The following is a 24569-nucleotide window of genomic DNA, read 5'->3' on the forward strand; positions in this document are numbered from 1 at the left end:
TTGTGATGGTGGTTGTGTGAAGGAGTGCAAGTGTAAGGTGTATTGATGTATGTAGTATGGTGCAGTGCGTTGTCTCTGTGGTCTGGCAGTAGTGGATCTGTTGCAAAGGATCATGGTTCGTGTGTGCTGGGCCTTTTTATTGGTCCATTTGTGGGTGTGGCTGTTTGAACTTTGGGTGGGTGTGTTATAAGGAGTGGTAGTGGTTTGGGCCTCTGTTTAGCTGTTTGTCAGTTGCAGGTCAGTGTATAGGATGTATTTGGGCTTGTTGGACATGTTTTGTGGTGTTGTGTGCATCGAATTGACTCTCCTTGTGTTTTTTTGGTTTGTCCTGGTTCAGTACGAGTGTTTTTTGCGTCTGTACGGTGCGTACATGGGCCATGTTGTTGTACAGTGCTGTCCTTTGCTATAGCTTAGTACGACTCATACATGCGCGATGTTGGGTGAGGGTGCTGGTGTGGGGGCCTGGGGTAGGGTGCGCACAGACACGGGCAGGGTGTTGGTCCGCACCATCCATCGGTGGTGGTGTTTCGCACCGTACATACAGGGGGGGCTGGGTGTACGCTCCGTACATACACTGGTGGGGTGTTGGTACGCTCCATTCATACACGGGTGGGGGTACGGTCCATACATACACTGGTGGGGTGTTGGTACGCTCCATTCATACACGGGTGGGGGTACGGTCCGTACATACACTGGTGGGGTGTGGGTACGCTCCATACATACTCGGGTGGGGGTACGCACCATACATACACTGGTGGGGTGTTGGTACGCTCCATGCATACACAGGTGGGGGTACGGTCCGTACATACACGGGTGAGGGTACGGTCCGTACATACACTGGTGGGGTGTTGGTACGCTCCATTCATACATGGGTGGGGGTACGGTCCGTACATACACTGATGGGGTGTTGGTACGCTCCATTCATACACGGGTGGGGGTACGGTCCGTACATACACGGGTGGGGAGTTGGTACGCTCCATGCATACACGGGTGGGGGTATGGTCCGTACATACACGGGTGGGGGTACGGTCCGTACATACACTGGTGGGGTGTGGGTACGCTCCATACATACACGGGTTGGGTGTGGGTACGCTCCATGCATACACGGGTGGAGGTACGGTCCGTACATACACGGGTGGGGGTACGCTCCGTACATACACTGGTGGGGTGTGGGTACGCTCCATACATACACGGGTGGGGGTACGCTCCATACATACACTGGTGGGGGTTCGGCGCGTACATCCACGGCCGGGGGGCGTTTGGCACGTACATGCGCGCGATGGGGGGGGGGGTCGGCGCGTACATACGAGGGCTGGGGGGTGTTCTGCGCGTACATACGGGGTCTGGGGTGGGGTGTTCGGCGCGTATGCGGGCACATGTCTCCATGGTTGCTATAGGAGTTCGGTCCGTACGGTGTTTTCTCCATACAGTTGTAAAATCGAAAGGACGGGAGTGATCGTACTTGCGCGGTCGGACTTCATTTTTCTGATTCGTACGGTAAATCGTCCGGGGATGTGTCGGACACATTTTCCGACCCGAGGACGTGTGGGGAAATGTTCCAGATGTGATTCGTATGGAGTTTTTCCCAAGAGAATCGTACTTGGCAGTTTGTACGCTACTTGTACGATTCGTACGGAAAAAAATCCGGATACGATTCGTACGGGGGAAATTTTCCCAGGATCGGAATCGGCACCTTTGTATGCATTTCCACTTCTTTTATTCCTCAACAATGTATATGGTCAAATGGAGGACACATGACTACATTTTTTGTATACACCAAATTTTGGGTTGGTTGATTGATGCTGATGTTCTGCTAGTGCTAAGCCAATTACCACCAATCATTGAACAAACTAGAAAAGGTTCTAATAAAGACAGGCGTACTAGCAGCACGTCACGTAACTGAGAGGGCATCACGCATACCACTAACAAATTAGAAACTCATACTTACAAAGTACCTAAACCTAAGTATCAATCTGCCCCTATCTATTAGTGACAGGACAAAGTAAGGAGTGGACTAGAGTCACTGTAGCATTACGTTATTTAATTTCTCTAAAATAAACTCGTACAGAATCACACTAAGCGAGCGCAAACGCAAAGTTGCAAACAAGTCAGTCAGTCAGTCAGTCAAAGCTTTTATTTCGGTAATAATACCATAAAAAGACATAAATACATATGTACATTTAAAACATGATTAAATAACATTGCGTAGAGTGTAATCCATTAAGACATTAAGACAATTTCCATAAAACATACACAGTAAAAACGTGAACTTTTCCGCGAAGAGAAAAATGTTAAAATTAATCCAGGGCCAAAGATATACACATTATACCTCAAAGTACTATGATGATGATAAAGATAATACTGAATCAGAAAGATGAGCGACAGAAGACAAAAATTTGGACCTTGCAAACCACATTGAGAGAAGGAATTTAGCCATTGCAAACACTATCAAAGGGGTGGTATCATATTTCAGAATTCTGAACACCTCCTTGTAGTCCCTGAGACCCCTAGACTTACATAACTGGATAATCCACTTTTTCCTTGCAGTAGTATATAAGGGGCAAAAGAGAACAACATGTAGCTCTGTTTCACAGATAGCAGAGCATAAGGGACACGAGCTAACGGGATCTACAACATTGCACCATCTGTGAGTGAGATCTCTCAACGGTAGCGAACCGTGTCTGAACTGGGTGTAAAGTTTCTTTGCCAAAGGTGGTTGGATAACGTCCAGGAAAACTTCAAACTGGGGACTACACTTAATATCCAGAAAGGTGTCAGTAAGCCTACCCAGGGAGGAATGGAGTAGGATACCCTTCCTATAAGATTTTAAAACCTCCCGCAATGAATTCTTCGAGAGTGAGCGGCAGGTCGCTTCCGGGGCGGACCATAAATTCCTCATCCCAATTAGGTTACAAAGGTTCTTTATGTAAGCAAGCCAAGGGATCTTATCCGATTTTCCCCTTGCCATAATGTCACCAAGATCATACCTGTAGCTTACCAACTCGGGCGTTGACCAAAGACGCCTCCAGAACTGCAGCGGACGGTTCCGGGCAATCTCCTCTATGGGAACCAGACCCAGATCCCATCTTAGAGGAATTAATGGGGTGCTGGCAGGTAGTTTCAACAATCTCCTGATGAAAGAATTCTCAATAGATGAGAGGCAAGCGGGGGGGAAATATCCCCATAATTCAGCACCGTAAAGTGCTCCTCCTCTCGCTTGGGATTTATAGATTTCCATGGGGGGGCCCAAAGGTTTAAAAGAGGAGTTATTAAACACCTTCAGGATTCCCCCCACTGATTGGGCTAATCTCAAATTTGCCTTCGCCAGATGGGACCCCCAATTCATTTTATCATTAAGGGTCACCCCCAAATACTCAAACGTGGCAACCCTATCCAACTCAACCTCTCCCAGTTTAGGATGGGGGCAATTAGATGAATTAGCACCGAAAACCATAAATTTGGTCTTCGAAAGGTTCAATTCCAGGTCCCTGATTTTACAAAAGGAACAAAAGGCCTCTAATGTACGCTGGATGCCCATGTAGGATTGGGATAACAGGAGCGTATCATCAGCGAACATTAGAGCCGGGACCTTACGCCCTGCCAGTACAGGGGAGTCCAAGTTAGCGGAGCGCAGTAGATACTCGATCAGCCCATTGATGAAAAGGGAGAAAAGGGTGGGGGCCAGGACACAGCCCTGCCTCACACCCTTCTCTACCGGAAATGGCCCAGAGATTTCCCCGCATCTCCCAAATCTCACCCTTGCGTAGGTGCCTAGGTGGAGGCGTTTGAATAAATGGCAAAGGTAGGGGGGGGCACCCATCTCTAGCAAGAGGGCCCAGAGTTTTTCCCTTTGCACCATATCAAAAGCGGACCGGAGGTCCACAAAGATCAGAAACAAATTACCAGCACCCATGCTGACTGTTTTCCAATAAATTAAAAGTAATCTAAATAATTGATCAATAGTAGAAACCTTGGCTCGGAACCCCGCCTGGGGGGAGGTTAGGATTTGTTGATCCTCCATCCAGAACTGCAGTCTGGATAAGAGGACTCGGGCGAACAGCTTCTGTAAAACATCAATCAGGCTTATTGGGCGGTAGTTGGCTGGATCCAGTGGGGAAGATTTTTTGTGGATGGGTATAAGTTCTGCACCCAGCCAAGTGTCCGGAATTCTAAGGCCCTGCAGAATAGCATTAAAATATACACATATATAAGGGGCCCAGATTTTTACATCACTTCTGTAGAGATCACCGGGGATCTTGTCAAGCCCCGGAGCTTTCCCTACTGATAGGGAATTGAGGGCCAATTCTATTTCTGGTATAGAAAAGAGACTAGTCTCAATTCCTTCCTGACACAACAGGTCCGTGGCAATATCAGTCCGTGGCAAGCCTGCATCGGTACCACCCGGGGGGTTAGTGACCGAGAAGAGGGGTTGGAAATGGGCGAGCCAGACCTCCTCGCTAAGATTGGGAATAATTGCTGGGGGACTGGCAACCGTGCCCGTTCGGACAATGTTCCAAAACGCCCTCGAATCACGGGCTACTAGAGCTTGGAGTAAATTTTGCCACCTTAGTACCTCCCACTCGGCTTTTGCTTCCTTGATTAGGTTTTTATAGGTGGCCCTAGCCGCCCGGATGCTAGACGGGGTACCCTCCTTTACTTCTTTTATCAGGGCAGACTTAGCCTGCCTACAGGTGCCATTGAACCAGTGCTCGGGCCTAAAAGGCCTTGGCTTTGAGACAATAGGGTTGTAGAAGAAGCTAGCCAAACTGCCAAGGAGATCCTTGTGGATGGTCTGGAGATCGAAAAGGCGGGACTGCGGGATGTCCCCGGCAGGACTCAGAAGGTGAGAGACAGCTTCCAAGGAGCGAGACACAGTGCTATATATCTCAGCAAGCTTTAGGTCATCAGACGCTACCCTTTCCCACCTGATCCTTCTGCCACCTGCCACTAGAACCAAATTCTCGCTATGTAATGGAGATTGGGGCCTGGAAAATTCACTACCACCTAACTTGTTAATCAATTCCAGAGACAGTAGGTTGTGATCGCTGTCGACCCGTGGAATAATAGAGAAGGCAGCCAAGTGTCACCAAAATTCCACGTTCACCAAAACATAGTCAATGGTCGAGCAGCTCCCGGCTCTGTTAAAGGTGAAAGACCCCGGCACGTCCGGGCTGAGTCTACCATTGCAGGCCCGCAAGGAGTGTGCGATAGTGATCCTGTTAATCTCAAGGGCTAGAGGGGAAAGGCGTTTGGCCGGATAGGAGATAAGGTCTGGGATTAGATAGGTTTCGTCCTCCTCACAGGTGGGAGAGGGGATCCCAGGGAGGGGTTCGAAGTGGCAATTGAGATCTGCGCCAATTAGTTTATGGGACGCGGGTGGAAGAGAGTGTAAAACATCTTCCAGGGCGCCCAGGATCGACAGACCCAACTGAACCGGCTGGGGGCGCAAGTACACATTTATTACTACTAGCGAGTAGCTAGCAGGGAAAGTGAGTAACAGGCATAGAATGTCAGGGGACTTTGAATCCAGTAACTTTACTGAGCACCCCAAGTGTGTTGCAACCCATACTACTAGCCCCCCTGAAGGTCTTCCTCTCGTCCCCTGGACTGCAGGGACCGAAAACGATGCATAACCCACCCTCCAAGGTGTAGACCGTAGCCAGGTTTCTTGGAATATGCAGATGTCATATTTGTCCATTAGCTCTCCCCACTCAGGATCAGAGAGTTTGGACTCCAGACCGGCCACATTCCAAGACCCGACTAGTGGTCTCCGAATAGGTAATCGGGGGAGACTATCAACCGGAGGGGGGGAAGAGGGGGGGCTGTGAGAAGCAGAATGCACAAGGGGGTTCAATACTAAACAACCCACTGTGGAACTGGGGGACAGAAGTGAGGAAAAAGGGGGCCCAGGGCCACTCTCCGTGCCAAGAGCTACCGAGGACACAGCCAACATCGTATCGAAGGCATCCCCAACCTGAGTCCCTCCCACAGGCATAGACCCTCCCTTACTAGGGCTCAGAAGTGGTGGTCAGTCCACCGCATTAAGCACACCGAAACGGTTTCCAACCGGGATGTTAAAGAATGAATTATGAGGGACCTGGTGGAAGTATGGTAGATCAACTGGGTCCAGAGTATTTGGGATGGAATAAAAATACCCCAGGTGCGATGCCTCAATGGCTCCCCTTCTATGGTGCCCTCCCCGCTCCAGTATGTGGCCTACTACTCTGGGGTCTCTAAAATTAATCAGGACACAGTCCCCCCCTATGTCCTTTGGGCGGGACCCCAACCAGTTAACCCTCCGAACATGAAGAATCTCCCCTCTCCCTGCTCCCTTCAATGGTCTATTTTTGGACAGCCAATGAATGACTTTCTTTTTTAGTTCAGAATACGATTCCCCCCTTCCATTCATTAACGGTGGAACTCCTGTGAGCACGATCACATAAGGTGCTGCCTCCGGGGGAAGCTGAACTAAAGGATGGGAATCATCCAGGCTCCTGGGTGCTCGGATCCCCCCCCCAGGAAGGCAAGTTCCATCCCTGTCTGAATTCAGAGGAGCTAAATCCCTGCAGCTGGCTAGCTGCTCATGTGATGGAACGACAGTGGGGGCACGGGGCGCAGTCAGGGACGTACGAGGACCAGCAGTGAGGGAGGGGGCAGTTAAATGCACCAAAGAAGGCTGGCAAGTGTCCGTAACCGACTGAATCGGGGGTAAGGGTGGCTGTAATTGGGGGGTAGGATTGGTAAAAGATGCTTGAGAACTGACACCCTCCGTGCTGCCCAAGTTGGACTTTAAGTCCTGGTTTGGCTGCTTCTTCCCGAACCCTATGGTATTAACTAATGATACCAACCTGTCGATTTTAGATGACAGGGATTTTAAAAGATGGTTTAGGGACTGGTCTATGTGTGACTGTAGGTCAATTAGTAAGGTAGTCACCCAGGTCGGAGGGATAGAAGTAGGGGGGTGGTGGATCGGGGCCAAGAGGGGAGGGCTGTCTACAGGAGGGACTGGGAGAAAACTCCTTTTTCTGAGTTTATGTTTTTTTTTTTTTCTTGGCTTTGACTGCTTTATGGGGGCCACGATAGAAACAAAGGAGGATGATGATGGCCCATCTACCACTAGAGCTGGTTCATCTATTTGTGCCTGAGCGCACGGTAGTTGTGTGAATGAGGGCAACATGGAAGACATTGCATCAGGATCCACCTGGTATGAGGAAAAGTCAGCCAATCCATCAGAAGGGGGGGCCATATTAAATGCCGGTGTAATCGACAATCGTTATTCCGTGTTTTCGATGGCTGTAGCCACCGCCCCGATTGTCTTCTGGAGCATCTTATCTATCGCTGTAAGACTGGGGATCTGTGAATTGGAATTGGCTAGCTGTCTAGTCATAGGGCGACTAACTGTAGGTTTGGAGTGCTTCCCCATAATTCCAATGAGTCAGCAGCGATAAACAATGAGGAGCCTCTAGCACAAATATCTAAAATCCAAGCAATATAAAAAGGAACACACTCTAAACAAGACAAAAGACTGACGATAGTAAATAAAATGGCTTTAGCCAAGGGGGAAGGTTCACAACTGTTCCAGAACGCAAATCTTAGATGCGAGGCCCAGCCCGGCCTCCTCCGGCCCCGGACGGCCACAGACGGTCCCGCCCTTGTCCCGGGCTTCTCCCGGCGCCGATCCGCGCGCGATCCCGCGTCGCGGGGGGCGGGCTCCGTTAAGTAGCGCCTCCGGGCGCGCAAAGGGCGTGGTTTGTAGTTCCGGGTCGCTGAGGGGCCTGGGAAATGAAGTCCCCGTGGAGGACTCCCCCCACACGGAGGTCACGGTGTCAGGCGACGGCGGGGGGGAGACGTGAGGCCAGATGGAGGAAAACGAGTGGACCCAGGAGACACACGAGGCCACACAGGTGAGCAGCAGGAAACCACTAGTGAATGCAGAAACAGCCCCCAAACAAGTAAGATTAGTAGTAGCGCAGAAGAGCACCTGTGTCATAAAAAATCATAGACTTTTACACGTAATTAACCTGGAATGTAAGCAGCAACATTCTAGCTGGTTGGAAGAAAAAAAAGATATTCGCAATATATAACACAGAGCAGAAGAACAGACACAAAGTAGTAATAATTAAATAGGTACTCACCAAGCTCCGGGACCTCCACTCCTAGCAGGTCCAGCAGGTCCTGCTCACGGTCCAGGAGGTCGGACCACCGGTGCGTCAGCTGCGCCTGGGGTGCCGGATCCCAGAGAAGCGCGACACTGCCCGTCGCACCTTCCCCCACCGCTGCTGATGCTCCCGGAGGCCGTACCCGGACCCAGGCCTGCCACCTGCTGCCAGGGTTGAGGGGAGGTGGCGCTGCACAAAGAAAGCGAGTGCAGCCAACTCCACCTCCCCAAATAAGGCCCGTGCCTGCACCCCTTGTGGGTGCCGCCTTCCGCAAGTAAGGCGGTCGCGGCTCTGGCTGCGACGGTGACCAGCCGTACCCTTAGACATGGTTCTGGGGTAAGAAAAGGTAATAAAATTAAAGTAGTAAAGGAAATAAATAGTAGCAGGCAATAGAAAGAGAAAAAGTAGCTAAAAAACAAAAAAAAGGAGACAATAACCAAAAATATAGAAGCTGGAAAATAGTAAGAGAAATAATAAATAAGAAAGATTAAAAAAGTGGGTTGAAACAAAAGATTGAAAAGATTTAGAGAGGATTGAAAATCAGGCCCCAGAACCATGAAATAGAGTGAAAAACAAGATGGCCGCGCCCATTGCGACCACGTGCGCAAGTTCGCGCGATATTTTCTCCCTGAGCAAGCAAAAAGCAACGCGATCAAGTAAAAGCGGTTGCGAACAGGAAATATCTACAGCGAACGGGCGCGAACATGCATTGCGCGACCCGGAACAGGAAGTAAGCATCGCGAGAGGGTGGGACAAGTGAAAACAAGATGGCCGCGCCCGTGAGCAACCGCATGGGTAAGTTGGCGACCCGCGATCACGCAAAAAATACCGCGAACACGCGGGAAAAAAACGTCTGCGTCTTCGTGATATTTCCGGCATGTTTGCGGAGATTTTTAGCATTTTCGCGATAATTTGCGAAAGTTAATTTCGCAAATTCCGCCCACCCCTAATGGTTACCTGTCCATACCCTTACATTTAATGAAATTAAGAAAGCCATTGCATTGGCAATTTGGATAGGGCTAGAGATACATTTCTTACTACGGATGCAAGTAACAAAGGCCTGGGTGCCACTTTGTCCCAAGTGGAAGGAGGGAAAGAAAGGACTATAGCTTTCGCCTCCAGGACATTGAATGGAGCAGAATTTAACTATTCAACTATCGAAAAGGAGGCCCTTTCATGTTTTTGGGCCACTAATCACTTCAAATATTTTTTGTGTGGTTTACCTTTTGTGCTAAGGACAGATCATGAACCTCTTGTACCACTATTTTCTACAAAAAACATTGAGAAAACTACACCCAGAATAAGTAAATGGCTAATATCTTTGCAGAATTTTAATTTCAAGGTGGAGTATGCACCAGGCATCAAAACTCATGTGGTTGATTTTCTCTCTCGCCTTCTCATTGATAAACAGAAGGAAGATATTGCTGTTTTGCAAGTTGCCCTTTCTGCCATTTTAAAAAGGGATAGGGAAAGCCACATGTCAGATGAAGTATCCTTAATGTTGGTGAGAGAAAATATTTCTAAAAGGTGGCCCAGGAAATGTGGAGACCTCCCTGTGGAGATACAACCATACTGGAATGTGAGAGAAGAGCTGTCCATAGAAGGTAATAATATTTTTAAATCAGACAAAGTTATTCCCCCAGAAAAACTGAGAAGATGCATTTGTGAGATAGCTCATGAAGGCCAATTAGGTAGGAGCTTGACTAAAATCAAACTTCGTACTGGATATTGCTTCCCATACATGGATACTATGGTGGAAGAGTTAGTGAAAGACTATCATGCTTGTGGTCTCAGTGACAAGTCGAAAAGCACAAGGAAAGCACCATTGGAACATGTGGTAATTCCCATCAAAGCCTGGGATAAGCTAGGTTTTGATATAAGTGGGTCTTTACAAATGTCTGGTTTGCATGAGAGATTCATTTTAGTTTTGGTTGATTACTTTTCTAAATGGACTACTGTTAAATTTGTTAATAAGGTTGACACAAAAACAATCATATGTTTTCTTTCCGAAGTGTTCACCGATGAAAGAATTCCCCACACCCTTAATACAGACAATGGAGTCCAACTAGTGTCAGAAGAAATGAAGGAATTTCTAGTCAGTCTGGCCATCAAGCATATTTCTACTCATCTATATTGTCCCCGTGCAAGAGGTTTAGTGGAGCGTTGTAACAGAATGATCAAAGATGCTTTGCAATTGGCCATGGTCTCTTCTAAGCCAATAATTCAGTTGATTAAAGATATGCTATGGTCTTATCACATCATACCTAATAGTGTAACAGGTTATTCACCATTCTGTTTATTGAGAGGTCGCAAGCCAGGTTCCAAATTAACTCTGAATTGTCTGTTTGAAAATAAGTAATTTGAATGGAATTAGCAAGAGGCCAGAGAGAAAATCTGGGTGCATCAAAAGAAATACAAGCAAGACTATGATGACACATGGGTTGTCAAACAACGTCAATGGAGGGTGGGACAATGGGTCCTAATAAAGAAACCTAACACAAACCAGAGCAAGTACAATACATACTATGGTCCTGAGAGAATAAAGGTAGTTGGGAAAAATGTTGTAATAACGGCAGGTGGACGCATGTGGAGCAGGGATAGATTGGTTCCACATTTTGGACAAGGCAATCACCACAAGAGTGGCCGCAATGTTAGTGTTCAGCCTACCACTGGTGATGTCAGACAAAGTAGTAGGAAAATATATTCTCCTAAGTGGCACAAAGACTTTATAATGAATTAAGCCTTCTTTTCATGTCCTCTGTGCTTCCCGTGTTCTTAATGGTCACAGCTGTAACTAAGAATTTGGTAAACTATCATTCCCTTTCTGTTTTTGTTCCCTATACATTTATTATATATTTTTTATTTTTTCCACTCAATTTGTTTGATAAGGGAGATGTGTTATAATCTCCCACCTTAGTTGTATTTCATCTAATTGCGTTCTTCTATGTCAAGTTCAGTGGCATATTCCGTCCTCCCTGTGTTTTTGGGACATTCGTTCTCATTTAGAAACCCAGGGAGTGTACCTTAGAATGTTGAACAGTGTGGCTGAGGGAGGTTGGACATTGCTGTTGGGAATCTATGCTGTACAAGATAAACCCACGTTTGAACTTTGTGAATTCGTTTGGTTATTATTTACTTCAGTTACCGATTTTAATAATATTTAAATTTAAAGCTTACACCGTGATTTTTTATTAATTTCTGTGATTATTTTGATTAATTTGTTCTGCACTGAAATTGGCTTAAAATAAAGCATTAAAAAACAGTGTGCGTTTCAAGTGCGTGAACTTGGGGAAAAATTATAGCAGAATTCAAAATAATAAATAAAAATGCCTGATTGCCTCCATCATTGATATGTGCCCAATGTGCATTATCTCCAGTTAAGTTGCTGGAGATTTGTAGGTCATAACTCGCATGTTTCCTGAGCCCACAATTGATAAGTTGGTCCATACCGGTGCTTGCCGAAGAGCCACAAGGGATCTGCTGTGTTGTATTTACATAATTTTTGTAAAAATGTAACACTGGATTGGCTTTGTGCTTAAGCCAGGGTAAAGATTCTTTAAGGATCCAGGGGTTCATACATATCCTTTCTGCACATATTTGCAATGAAGAAGTTACTCCGGTCAATAATCACATATTAAAGCTCTGGATTTTTATTTCTGGAATTTGGGCTTTCAATGTTGAATATTTTGTTCAGAGGTTTCTTGGTGTGATTGGGAAAACGCTTCAAGGGATTTCTTTCACCCGTTTCTGTTTTCATTAGCCTTTATTTCTTTGACTACTTTGGGCTTTGTTGATAGATTATCTGTTTGAGCTGGCAATGTCGACTTGCTATAATTTACTCTTTCTTTTCTTCTGACTGACTCAGTAAAGTCTCAGGTGCTCTACTTTCAGTAATTTATCAGGTGAATCAGTGGGAGTCAGTCTTGAGAGCCTTTGGAGCTTCTTTTCTGCTCCAAATGTTCGTCATTCTGGTATTCAATTATGGGCAATAACTCTCCTTGGCACTTGATATAGCAAAACATTCTGGCTTTCGTAATTTTTGAGCAGACAAATCTTCAATTGTATTACACCCATATTTTCCCCTGGACAGGCTGGATTGAGATTAATGAGCAACTTTGAATAATTAGGTTTTCTGAAGCTGCGTTTGAGACAACTGAGTTTGAGTTTTAATCTTTGACTGCATAGTCTGAATTTCCATCTTCCTCATAGCATCTTTTCTCTACACCTCACCCACAGGACTTTGGTCAGGGCTATCCTATTTTTCCATTGCTTTTGGAGTTGCGATTGTTGCTTCAGTTGGAGGTACCTGCTGGATCCTCTATCCTTGATGGGATGCTGCTTTGAATCTCTTGCCTACCCATATCCATCAAGCTTTATATCCTAGCCTCATCATCATCATCATCAAATAACTTTATTTTCGATCACAAAGAACTTACAAAGTGCAGGGTACAGTGCAGTGCAGACTAAAACAACATAAAAATAGAACTCAATTAACAGATAGATTGCATATCACTAATTAAAAAAATGAGGAATAAAACTCATTGTTCGGGAGTAGACAAAAGATTTTCATAAATATAGTTAAGAAAAAGGTGTAAAAGACAATTCATCTAATACATTTAAAACGTTTGATCCATAATGTATACCAAAATTTGGCCAAGCCAAAGACTATCCCCCTGCAAATATCAGTGGCTAAAATTCTCAAAACCTCAAGGTAATGGCCAGGTCAGATTCATTTACACAGTGGAACAATCCACTTGACCCTCAAGCTTCTGTGATGGGGCAAAAGAATAGCAAGAGGACTATGGATTCAGGGCTAGCCTCAGTACTTAATTTGTAAAAAGTAAGAGCCGGCGCTCCCGTTGGGAGGCCACTGCATCATGCACCACACGTTGCCCCTACCACCTGCCAATGACAGTATATACACAGCTACTAACCATTACACTCTTACAAGTGTGTCAATTCATAGTATTCCAGGCCCCCAAAGCTATAAGAATGGCTTGGGAGGCAGGGATTAGTCACAGTCATTTCAAACTGTCTTCTGGCAGAGTGATCAGGCGCTTCTCTGCCGTGACTTGAAGTCTGACCTAGCGGCTCGATGTAACAACTGTACTTTTAAGGCCTGTACTCACAGGCGAGGCTGAGCAGAATCACCCCCTCTTCCTCATAAAGAGCCTGGTTTGCTGCGCGCTCCTCTGATACAAAATGCTGAGCTGTACCACAAACAGCACTATTTCTTCTTCCTGTGCAGCCATAATAAATCAATGTTTTATCTCAGCCAGGAGAACTTTCAACTGGAAAGGTCACTTCGAAATGACAGCAGCAACAGTAAATTATATATTTGAATGGCGAACATTATGAGTAGTCCAGTTTCAAGGCTTAAATAGCAGAAGGAAGGATGAAAGGCTGAGTGCATCTGTTGAAATCAAACCCTGTGATCTTCCGGTTGCACTTAGCTAGCATCAATGGTTGAATTAATCAACTGAGCTAACTTCTCCACTCCACTCATTTGAACACTTTGTATATAACACTGAACAATGGCACACAGCTGATTACAGAAAAACAAGATTACCTGAACGTGCAACTCGAGGCAATTTTTCGTCTAGTAGCACGTTCAGTCTTGCTTTTCTGCCATCAGCTGTGTACTAGGGTTCAGTGTTATATTTGCCTACAAATTATTCAAATTGCTCGTAATGCAAAATCCCATTTTATCACGTGGGGCCACGGCTGCAGTTCTTCCGCCACTACTGCTGGCTTTTAACTTCAAAAAAAGATTTCGCTGCAAAAGTTAAAAGCCAGCAGAAGTACAGAAAGAGCTGCAGCCATGGACCCCACACTATTAAACGTTATTTAGCATGATCGTACATTTCAAAGCTTGAATTGTTAGCAAATATAACGCTGGTCAAAGGCATTAATTACTTACCTGGACTCCGGGAGAGCCTTCTTAGTTTAAATTAATTAGAGACGGAGGAGGCCTGCTTCACGACACCCTGATTGCTTCTGTCCTGTGATAATGATTAACGCTGTACTGCGCAGTGTGCTGGGCGGGCCGCAGGTAAAAACAACTACTAATTGGTCTGATTTGGGGAACAAACTTCATGATTCATCAAGGAGGGATGGGGCCAGGCTTATGTTATATTTTGGAATCGTTTATTGATAGTACATTACGCTTGCGCGCTACCAATGAATGACTGCAAAATGGAAATGGGGTTTGATGGTGTTGGTGACCTACGTCGAGGCCCAGGCCAACGGCAGTTTCAGTTTCTGGCGGTGATGTGAGGTGTGTGGCTCACACTTAGGCGGGTGGCAGATTTGAAATAGTTTACACGCACATGCATTGATGTTTGTTATCAGCTCTTCCCAGGGATGAGGATAGACTGGAACGGTGGCACAATTGCATGTGGGCTCGACTAGAGTGTAGACCCGGCCCTGAGATATAAGTGCCGGTGCTAAGCACCGGAAAGTACCGGCACAAATTAAGCACTGGCTAACTTTACACGCTGGAAACTGATCATCAGAGGGAGCCTTGCTACACCACTTTTTACAAAGAAGTTTAGTGGGGAGGCTCTTGTATCGAAACTGTATAAATAATTTACATGCCATGGGTGGAACAATTCATCGATGGTTTCCTCATAAAATGGGACAATTTTAAAAGTCGTAAATTCCACCGGTTTAGCTATCTCTTTCTCCATTGTGGTTTCCCAATGTTTCTTTTTAACCATGCACTTCGTTATAAGGGACAGTCTTTCAGGAGTGGACAAGTACTCTTCCATCCCAGGTCTCTTAAGTAGCTTTTTCAGGGAGCTGAACCATGAAATGGAATTTACCTGAGGTCCCTTCAGCAGATCAATCGTCACCGCTCGGTAAGGGCTGAGCTCTTTAACAGACCACAAATTATGCCAAAACATTAGCAGCTTGTAGTCCAGCTTATGAGCCAGGGTACTAATGGGAAGATTTAACAGTGATCTTAGAAAGCGGTTTTCTATCGAAGTAAGAGAGTTTGTATTCCGAATATCCTAGTATCCTAGACTCACTTTGAAACAAACATATTATTGGGTGGGAAACGACTTCCATACCCTTCTGATAACCACGACTCTCCCCTCTTCTATTTGCAAGATGTGTGTAGTAATTCTGTTAAGTCTGGAAGTTTACTAAAACCAGACACATGGTGGAGTTAAGATTCTACTCTTTGCGTAGGGTACGTCACTCAGTTGATGTGCATTTGTTTAGAAAACTGCTGTAATTTTCATTTGGGCTTTTGTTGTCTTTAGGGATTTTTGGAAGTGAGATCTTGCTTCTTTCCCTAATGCGGAGTGGAGTTTTTTTATGCATAACCAAAGGCAATAATGGACGGAGTGTTGAACATTGCAAGCACTCACCCCCAGTCAACTGATCTGGGTTTAATCCATCATCAATCTTTAGCTCAATCCGCCACCCCAGTTCAGACATGCCCATATGCAAATCAGTCTGACCCTGTGCCTCATGGGAACAGTCCAGCCCAAACTGCCAAGCCATGTCTTCCCTGGACCGGAAACAAGCATCCTGGGACCGGTTTCTGGCTAATCAGCCGTCATCAGCCAGGCTAGCTTGAATCCAGTGGCAAAGTGAGCAAGGGACCCACGTCTGGGCATACCCTGCAAACTTAGGGCGAACAAAGCAAAACCAAAGGGGATAATGGACGGAGTTTTGATGTCTGAACTGGGGTGGCGGAGTGAGCTAAAGAATGAGGATGGATTAAACCCAGATCAGTTGACTGGGGGTGAGTGCTTACAATGTTCAACACTCCGTCCATCATCCCCTTTGGTTTTGCTTTGTTCGCCCTAAGTTGGCAGGGTATGCCCAGACGTGGGTCCCTTGCTCACTTTGCCACTGGATTCAAGCTAGCCTGGCTGATGATGGCTGATTAGCCAGAAACCGGTCCCAGGATGCTTGTTTCCGGTCCAGGGAGGACATGGCTTGGCAGTTCGGGCTGGACTGTTCCCATGAGGCACAGGGTCAGACTGATTTGCATATGGCCATGTCTGAACTGGGGTGGCGGAGTGAGCTAAAGAATGATGATGGAGTAAACCCAGATCAGTTGACTGGGGGTGAGTGCTTACAATGTTCAACACTCCGTCCATCATCCCCTTTGGGTTTGCTTTCTTCCCCTGGAGTTTTTTTATGCCACCTTTCAGAACTGTAATTCCTTGAACTGTTTTTTGGAATGAAATGGCTTTTATCTGTTGAACTTCACCTTGCTTTCTCTGTTATCTGTCCACACATTCACCAATCAAAACCAGAACATCTATCAGGAATAGCTATCCCCAGACTAGGCCATCATGCTTGGTCCTTCTAGGTGATGATTTGTATGCAATGAAAGAATGGGACCGGAGTATTATGGTGTTTTCAATCAGATGTTCGACTCAGTTATCAGCAACTGTCACTTTGAGTTCTGTTGTTTTATATAAATAGGTGTTTTCCTTTTTAACATGTTAGCCTCCTTTCTCTGTGGGTACACCTACGGGAGGTTTGATGGGAAGCCGCACCTGGGGTTTAGGTAGGACTATCAATGAGGTGGTGGACTTATCTTGGAAAAGGGCATCACTCATATCCTCACCCACTTGCACGTCTCCTGATCCATACATTATTTATTTATTTATTTATAAGGTTTTATATAGCGCGAACGTGACCCACGAGGGTATCAAAGCGCTTTACAGTATAAAGTTATAGAGACATATGAAATAAAGTAATATACACGCATTAGATATTCGTCATTACTTACAAAAGAGGCAAAATGATAACATAGGTATAAGATGACATAGTAGACCAGTGGACGAAAACATGATGATCCCAGAGGGCAAAGTCATATTGCAGACAATAAAGTTATTGGGCCTTAGGTCTGCATTGGGATATAAACAAACCAATAGTGTTCTCTTTAAATCCACACACGGTATCCAGTGATATGAGGATCGGATCGGTGGCTCGAAGCAAGTATAGGGTCAGGTCTTAGGACGTAAATTTGTTCATTAGGAGGATTTTTACCTCTTTTTTGAAGGCGGTAAAGGAAGAGATTCCCCGAACCATTGGAGGTAATGAGTCCCAGATCTTTGGAGCGATCCCTGAAAAGGCTCTGCAACCAGTTCTCTTTTTATGAAAGGTTTGTGGTTTCAGAAGTAGAGAGCTCGCGCTTCGTAATTGTCTGCATCCTCCGGATCGTTCTAGCTTTAGAGCTAGGTAGCTGGGTGTGTTGTTGCCACGTTCCTCCTGATATCACTCCCCAGTCTCTCACAACGCATCCACATCCCAAACTATGAAGATGACTGAGGCGGTTTGTTGCAAAGCGGGACAGCTGAGCGGTTACTTTCTTAAGCGAAAATGTGTTTACCCTGATAGCACGAAATCTACGACAAAACATTCCGCTGGACTTGTGTATTAAGGTCCGGAACCACTGTGCCCATCAAGAGCATGGTTTATTCTTCTTCAACATCTGGTGCAAAAAATGCTTGCCACATGTCATACACGACAGAGCCTAAGCAGGCACAAAGCTCCTGAATTGCTCCAATTTTTTTGCCTGCCCAATTGAATCCAGGAGGAAGTAGCCATTGATTTATTTTGTCCTTTGTGCACCGGCGAGCATTTGTTAGCTGTGATGAATAAGGACACCTAATTAACTGAAGTGGTTAGAATGCCAAGTAGAACTGCTGAGGGTGTGATACTTGAAGTAAACAGAATATTCTCCAAGTAGGGTATTATAACTTTTGATAAATGTGACAACTGATTCCCCTTTTAAGGTGAAGGGGTTTCATGATTTTGTCCAGTACATGGGCGTCTAGCATTGTATAATTAGTCCGCAGTGTCCTCAGTCAAATGTCACGGTGGAGCATTTCATGCCAACCTTAAAGAGAGCCACATAAGCTGCCATGCTCACTAAAAATCCCATATCCTGCTTTCTATGTAAAAAATTGAGATGCTATTAGGAAACTCCCTGAAGGGCTGACATTCTCAAGCCAATTTTGTTTATTTTTTTTTATTTAATGGCACACATCTACAAATGTCATCTTCAAGTCCTCAGGATGATGCAAAAGTAGTACGGAGAGATCCACTAAGGATGCAGGATATTAAAGATCATGCAGACAAAAGTAGCTCACCAAGGCCATCTCCTTTCTGTCAAAGTGACATGGTCTAGGTTCGATGTAAATGGTCACATAAGAATGACTTCCTTTTAACTCACAGGTCGTAAGTCGTGTCATCTGATGAAGGCAACTCAGACTGGGGGGATCTGCCAGCTGAACATGAGTTCATGGAGAATTTCGTCTACCTCACAGTCCACCAATAGCACCACCGCTGATGCTCAAACCTTGTCCCTAAGGCCAAGTTCTCAACTCCATCACCATTATTAACATATCACAGCCGTAGAATGACTCATAACATGTGTAGACTGATTGCTGCGAGTTTCTTCTTAAATGAGGGTAACGTAGTGGACGTAGTGGTGTCACAGAACACAACTCATGATTCTGCATGCTTGTCGGATGTATGGCCCAACCAGTGGTGGCTGGTATTTAACAGCAGTGGGAGGGGGGGGGGGGGGGGGGGCGGGTGGAGGGAATGAAAAAAAAAATCAAAACACTTACCTTTTGCCGCTGCCACCTCTCGTTCCTCTTCACCCGCTCGAATGGCAAGAAGCAAGAAGCAACCGGCTCCCCATAGCCAATCACAGCGCTGCAATGCAGCGTTGTGATTGGTCTGAGTGCCATGATTCGGTGCTTAGCCAGAGAATGGGAGGCGGCGCATGTTCTGCACCCAGGCTTTAGTGCAGACTTGTGCAGAACATACAAAGTGCGCATGACAGTTTGGCCGGCCAAAGACGGCCAGCCAAAGTGTCGTGCGCACTTAGAGTGGGCAAACTACTACACCCTGCTCTGTGCGCAGAGCAGCCCCGCCTCGCACTGCCCCTACCCAGCTGAGCAAGGACGGAAAATAAAATGATAATAACAATGAGTTATTATCATTTTCTTTTTTGGCCTGCTCAGTGGGGCACTGCTCCTCCACGTACTGGACCCAACACAGCACTCAACAAAGAAGATAGCGAGCAGGATGGACGTGCTGGCTCAGCTCCATTGATGTTGACTCTAAGCTTACAACTGGGTTTGTGTACATAGTTAATAAATAAAACTTGGCTCACCTCTGTGGGCATATGGGTCAGTGCTACCCTGAGATGATTTTCCCGGTGAGCATTTAAAACTCCTTTTATTCATCGGCCCGCTTGCATCTGCTTGAGTGGGCCAGCCCTACCAAGTACCTCACAAAGGTTAGACTATCGAATTTCAGTCCTGGTGTCCACTTAACAGCACTAAAATACATTAGCTCCCTGACACACTGTGGGGATCATGAGGTGCTCCAACAGCTGCACCCGTGCATGGGGTACACACAGCCGCTGAGCGCTCGGCAATGTCTGCCAACACCTATTATAATAGCTTGACAGCCAGCCTAGGATACTCAGTGCTATGGTGACTCTGTCTTATTTACACTTTAGGCTACATTGTATTTGTTTCCATCTGCCAGACGTCAGTGCCCTGCAGTAAACAAATGGTGCTCTCTCTGGCCCTGCCTCTCCGAGACACATGTGTGACATCAGACAGGCTGCTGGAGCCATTACCTTTGGCCGAGTCCTGCGTCCTGCTCATTTACGACCTCACAATCCTGAGACTGCAGCCCTAAAGGGTCAGCCGGCAGCACAGATGGTGGCATAATGGAGATAGGCTTTGTTCAGCTATAGAGAGCAGGCTGTTACCAGAAACAGGAAGAATTCCGAATTAGTTTAGCTGACTTATTGGTTGCTGACTCAGTTGCTGGAATATTGAAGGGGCTGAGCTCAGGCACATTAGGTGATCACAGTGGGTTGGCAAATGGATAGGGAGCAATCACCGTGTTTACTGCAGACATTGTGGTCTTAGGTACATACTAATAATGTCATTTCTGTGGGTCTTTTACAGAAATTCCCTGATTACATTACCAGAATGAGGAGGTCTCTTAGCTCCAGTTGGGTGCAGCACAAATGCCTCACCTAAATGGCCATCAGCTTTCTTTTTGTTGGAGTTTTATCCTGGCAGGGGGCTAGCTGCAGCTTAACACCAGAAGCTAATGCCATAAAGGGAAACAAATCAGCTTGTGACTTCACAAGTGCTTGGACTAAACCATGATTTGGAGTCAGGTTTTTTAGTTTCCAAATCCTGCAACTAATAGATATGCATGCACTATAAGAGGGTCAGATATATCTGTCTATATGAGAATTACTTCAATAACTATTTGATGTTGGTTCTTAACTCACTGAGCTATATCACAAGGATGATACCTTGTGACCTAAAGGTAACACAAGGATCTCTAGAGCCAGGGGCAGCTCCTCCTCGGAAGCGGAGGAGCGTCCCACCACCTTCTACGAGTGCAGCAGGCAAACACAAATAAACAAAATGGCATGTCAATGCCATTTTATTTATTTGCCACTGCACCGGCTAGCCCTGTGTACAGCGTGAGGGTGGGGGCGGGGCTGAATCCTGCAAATGTAAAATGGCAACACTGGTCTACAGTGCGCATATTGGATTGGCCGGCTGTCTTGCGACGGCTAGCCCGACATGCGCACTCTAGACCCAGCAATCCAAAGGCTGTGAAATAGCCTGGGGATTGCTGGCACAGGCCCCCAGCCTCAAAATGAGCGCTGGGTGAGCCTGCTCTCACCAATCCTGGAGCTGTTTTCAGAGCATGAGAGCAGCTACAGGATTGGTTGGAGATGCGTTCCACAAGCAGGAAGGAAGTCCTTCTTTTTCTTTCCTGCTCATGGAAAGCTAAGAGGAGTGCTGCAGCCATCGTGCTCCCAAAATTATGGTGACTTGCGCGCATTTGGGGCTCACCATCTTTTATTTATGGGAGCCGCCACTGTCTACAGTAAAGCAGTAACCCACTGAACTGTCAACATAAAATACAAATTTCTGACCTGTGTGCCGCACCCTGTGCTTTGCAGCAGGTGCTTTAACCCTCTATGCTATTTTATGACGCATCATATCTGTGACTAGACGGCACACAGATTGCTTTAGCAAATGTATTAACTTCCAAGTAGTTTAGTGACATTCCATTTCAGTGTTTTGAATCGGTTTTCAAGGCCTTTTAGAGTTTCTCATTGCTCAGGTAGGACTAATTTGTGATGTGCATCATTACATTGACTTTATTGATACCACATATTTGGAGGTAGAATCAATGTCACTCATAGGTACATTGAAACCATGGAAATGCCGCTGACCGCGGCCCCCACAGGGGGCCAATCAGTGGTCGGCGCCTTAGTGCCCCCGGGGCACCGGTCACCCCTCCCCACCCCCTCCCTCAGGGAGGGGGCGGGGACACCGACCGGAGCCCCCCTCCTTGGGCTGGCCGGAAGTGACGCGCAATGCGTGTCACTTCCTGGCCCAGGTGTGAGGGGGAGGCTATTTAGCCTTCCCCCACCCTCCTGGCGACCTACCGGGGAGCATGATGGGAGGGGCGAAATAGGACTTAGTCAAGCCTCAATGCTTGAACCTTACAGACAGCGCGCACTGCTAAAACCAGACAGATTCCCGAAGCTGGCATACCAAGGGGTTTCATCACTGAGGGATCTGTAGGGGCATAAGTCCCATGAGGAATATGGGACGGTGGGCAGGGGCAAGAGTCGCTCCTTGCCCATGGTCACGCACTGTCAGCTAGGAGCACTCCTGTGCACCAGGTTTAGCATACAGAAGGGACTGTCCAAAGGTTAAGTAAAACCCTTCTCGCCATATTAGCCAAAGCAGGCAGGCGGGTGGGCTGCTGTCCCAGAGATGGGCACGCAGGTTCAGGCTCACCCGGGGCGGAGGGCGGCAGCCAGGTGAGGTCATCAAATTGATGGGGCTTTGCGAGCCTGGGTGCCGGCTTCCTCCCACCCAGACTTGTGAAGAGGTGCAACTTTCCCGCAGGAGGGCCAATAGTCCATGGCACATCCTCACAGGCCCAACGGGTCCCTTATTTCAGCAGACCCTTTCCGACCCAGGATAGCGTCTAGAGCTTTGGGGACATAGATGGGGCCATCTACAACACCAGGAGCTATAGCTCTCTGGTAAGTCCTGTGCCTGTGGTTGTAAAGGATCTCATAGGGCAAGGGTTTGTGTCCCGCTAGCGCTGGCAAAGGGTCTTAAGGTGGCAACATTGCTACTCTCCTTTCTGCAGGAATGGTTCCCTTCAAGCTAGATGCTGCCCTAGACAGGAGAGGTTGCAGGGAAGACTATAGCGGGTTGGTGGGGGGCCCTGGTTGCGACGGTGAGCCGCCTCCAGGGCTGTGGCGGAGTTACAGGGCGATCTGGAAGCAGGCCGGTACAAAGGGTACCTCTGCGCGGCACCATAGGGGGTGCCTGAGCCAAAACCGAGGAGCCTCATGGGAGGGTCCCGGAAGCCGTGTCGGCGCCCCACTAGTCCTGCGGGCGGTTGTGGGCCTGAACAACCGGGGGCTTGCTAAGCGACGCTCCGCCCCCGAGAGGGGGGGCGTGAGTAGAAGTTACCAACGGCACGTGATCGTAGAAAGAATCACCTGGATGGCAGCAACAGCGGGCATCGCTCCCGCGCTGCCCGGCTCATCAGGCGGGCAGGCGACCCAGTTGGTTGCCTGCCCTTGGATCGCCCATAAGATAACCCACCCATTACATATTCTGGAATTATGTAATAAACCTGCAGCATTGTTAGCCAACACCAACTGTCTTGTGTGTGTCATTTGGGTAACCTACTAGGGGCGAGGGGGGACAGCGGGGTGCCCCTGGGGGTACTAAGTCACATACGTAATCTGAAAACTTGTAAGCTATGGTGGGCATGCTGTGCGCTTACGTCACCTAAGGGGCAGCATATTTTCACATAAGTGTTGAAGATAAGACGTCAAAGAACAGAAATATTTGTATTAGTATGCTGCTCAGATGCTCCAAATAAAAGTCTCTGTTTTTAACTACTCGGTATAGTTAAAGACACAGTTGTATCATTTCGCTATTATCACAGAGGTTTGTTTCATGTAATAGAAGGCACGGACATCTACAGTTTATTCTCTTCTCGTGTACACCGTTTGCTTCAGTGATTCTAAGGGCTTTAAGGTAGATCTCGAGAATCGTAGTTTTAAAAACATTGACAAATACCTATTTTGTCTGGAGTAGTGTTTCGCCATATTTCTGCATTTGACAAATACCTTTTTTGTCTGGAGTAGTATTTCGCCATATTTTTGCATACGTAACACGCGTTAGGCAGAGTATGTTTTTGAAGCTACGTGTTTATCTGAAGTTACATGCTGTGTGTATGAATAAGAAGTCTCAACACGAACACACAGTACCTGGACTACAGCAGCTCTCTCTCGATTGGCTTATTTTGCTCTTCCTGTCACTTGACCATTTACGCTTCACCAATAGGCTTCCCCTCCCGTCCACGAGGCTCCGCCCCTGATTCTCCACCTCGCTTTGCCCGTGACAGTCGCCATCCACAGCTGATGAGCATCGCCGGGCGTTAGCTGCGGCTACTCCGCAATGGTGAGTGCTTCCTCGTTCTTCTGTCTCCCGCTACAGCGTGTGCTGCATGGGCTGCTCCGATCTTAACTCCGACTTCATCCCCGGGGCACACAGCGGCCCATCTCTCTGGGTGATTCTCTTGTAGTCTACACCCATCATCCTTCTGTGTCACCGGGAGGGCGGATCCCCCATACCCACTTCCGGACACACGCCCATTACTTGCCACGGAATAGTACATACTCGGGCATGGAACAATTTTAAGAGTGGGGGTGCTGCCTTCAATGTTACATCTGTCATCCGAATAGCGAAACATATATGGGGCACAATTGTAGTAACCGCACTTTGTACCTTAGCAAGAGAGTGAGAGTGATATTGGAGCAGTCCAGTGGTGCTCACTCTCCCGAATGTGTCACTGGAGCATTTTGTGGTGGGGTAATTCCGTTTACACAAAGAGCTCCTTCTCCATTAAAATGGCCTCTTGAAATGGCCACTAAATTTGCATCAGACACGCAGTTTTACTACTAAACATATATGATGCCACCCAATAACCTGCCCAGTTTGTTTTGATCGTATTAGAATATTCGTTTCCGCTTCAGAATGACCAAAAATCAATACCTTAATTGATAATTTCCTTACAGCTGATGTAAATTGAAATATTTTTAAAACTCGTTTACAATTATTTGAGTTTTATTATGTATTGGAAAAGATTTAACATCCTGCAGCCGTTTCTTTGTGCTCTCTGTACCCCAGCAAGGTTGTCACTTCGAATTTTCCTCAACTTGCAGTTAGAGAAAGAAGCGGTAAACAGCAAACTCCATGTAAAAAGAATGTGCAGCTTTTGAGTAGACTTTGCCAGACATTTGACCTCCGTCTTTGAATGCACAGCAATTGCAACATC

The 24569-nt window shown here is 46.8% G+C and overlaps 1 protein-coding gene and 1 long non-coding RNA gene across 2 annotated transcripts in view; one reads left to right on the forward strand and one right to left on the reverse strand.

The window, feature by feature from the left end:
• The window catches only part of LOC146823271 (uncharacterized), a 59785-nt gene extending 35954 nt beyond the window's left edge, over nt 1-23831 (reverse strand). Inside the window, exon 1 of the long non-coding RNA XR_014962159.1 lies at nt 23500-23831. This is a non-coding gene — a long non-coding RNA (uncharacterized LOC146823271). The remainder of the gene's footprint in view (nt 1-23499) is intronic.
• Nucleotides 23570-24569, forward strand: part of FBXL2 (F-box and leucine rich repeat protein 2) — a 393398-nt gene continuing 392398 nt past the window's right edge. Inside the window, exon 1 of the mRNA XM_085607622.1 lies at nt 23570-23692. Coding sequence (XP_085463748.1) covers nt 23690-23692 — 3 coding nt within the window. The 5' untranslated portion in view covers nt 23570-23689. The remainder of the gene's footprint in view (nt 23693-24569) is intronic.

The sequence above is a fragment of the Triturus cristatus genome, chromosome 5_2 (assembly GCF_964204655.1).
Source record: "Triturus cristatus chromosome 5_2, aTriCri1.1, whole genome shotgun sequence".
In the NCBI taxonomy this organism is placed as follows: domain Eukaryota; kingdom Metazoa; phylum Chordata; class Amphibia; order Caudata; family Salamandridae; genus Triturus; species Triturus cristatus.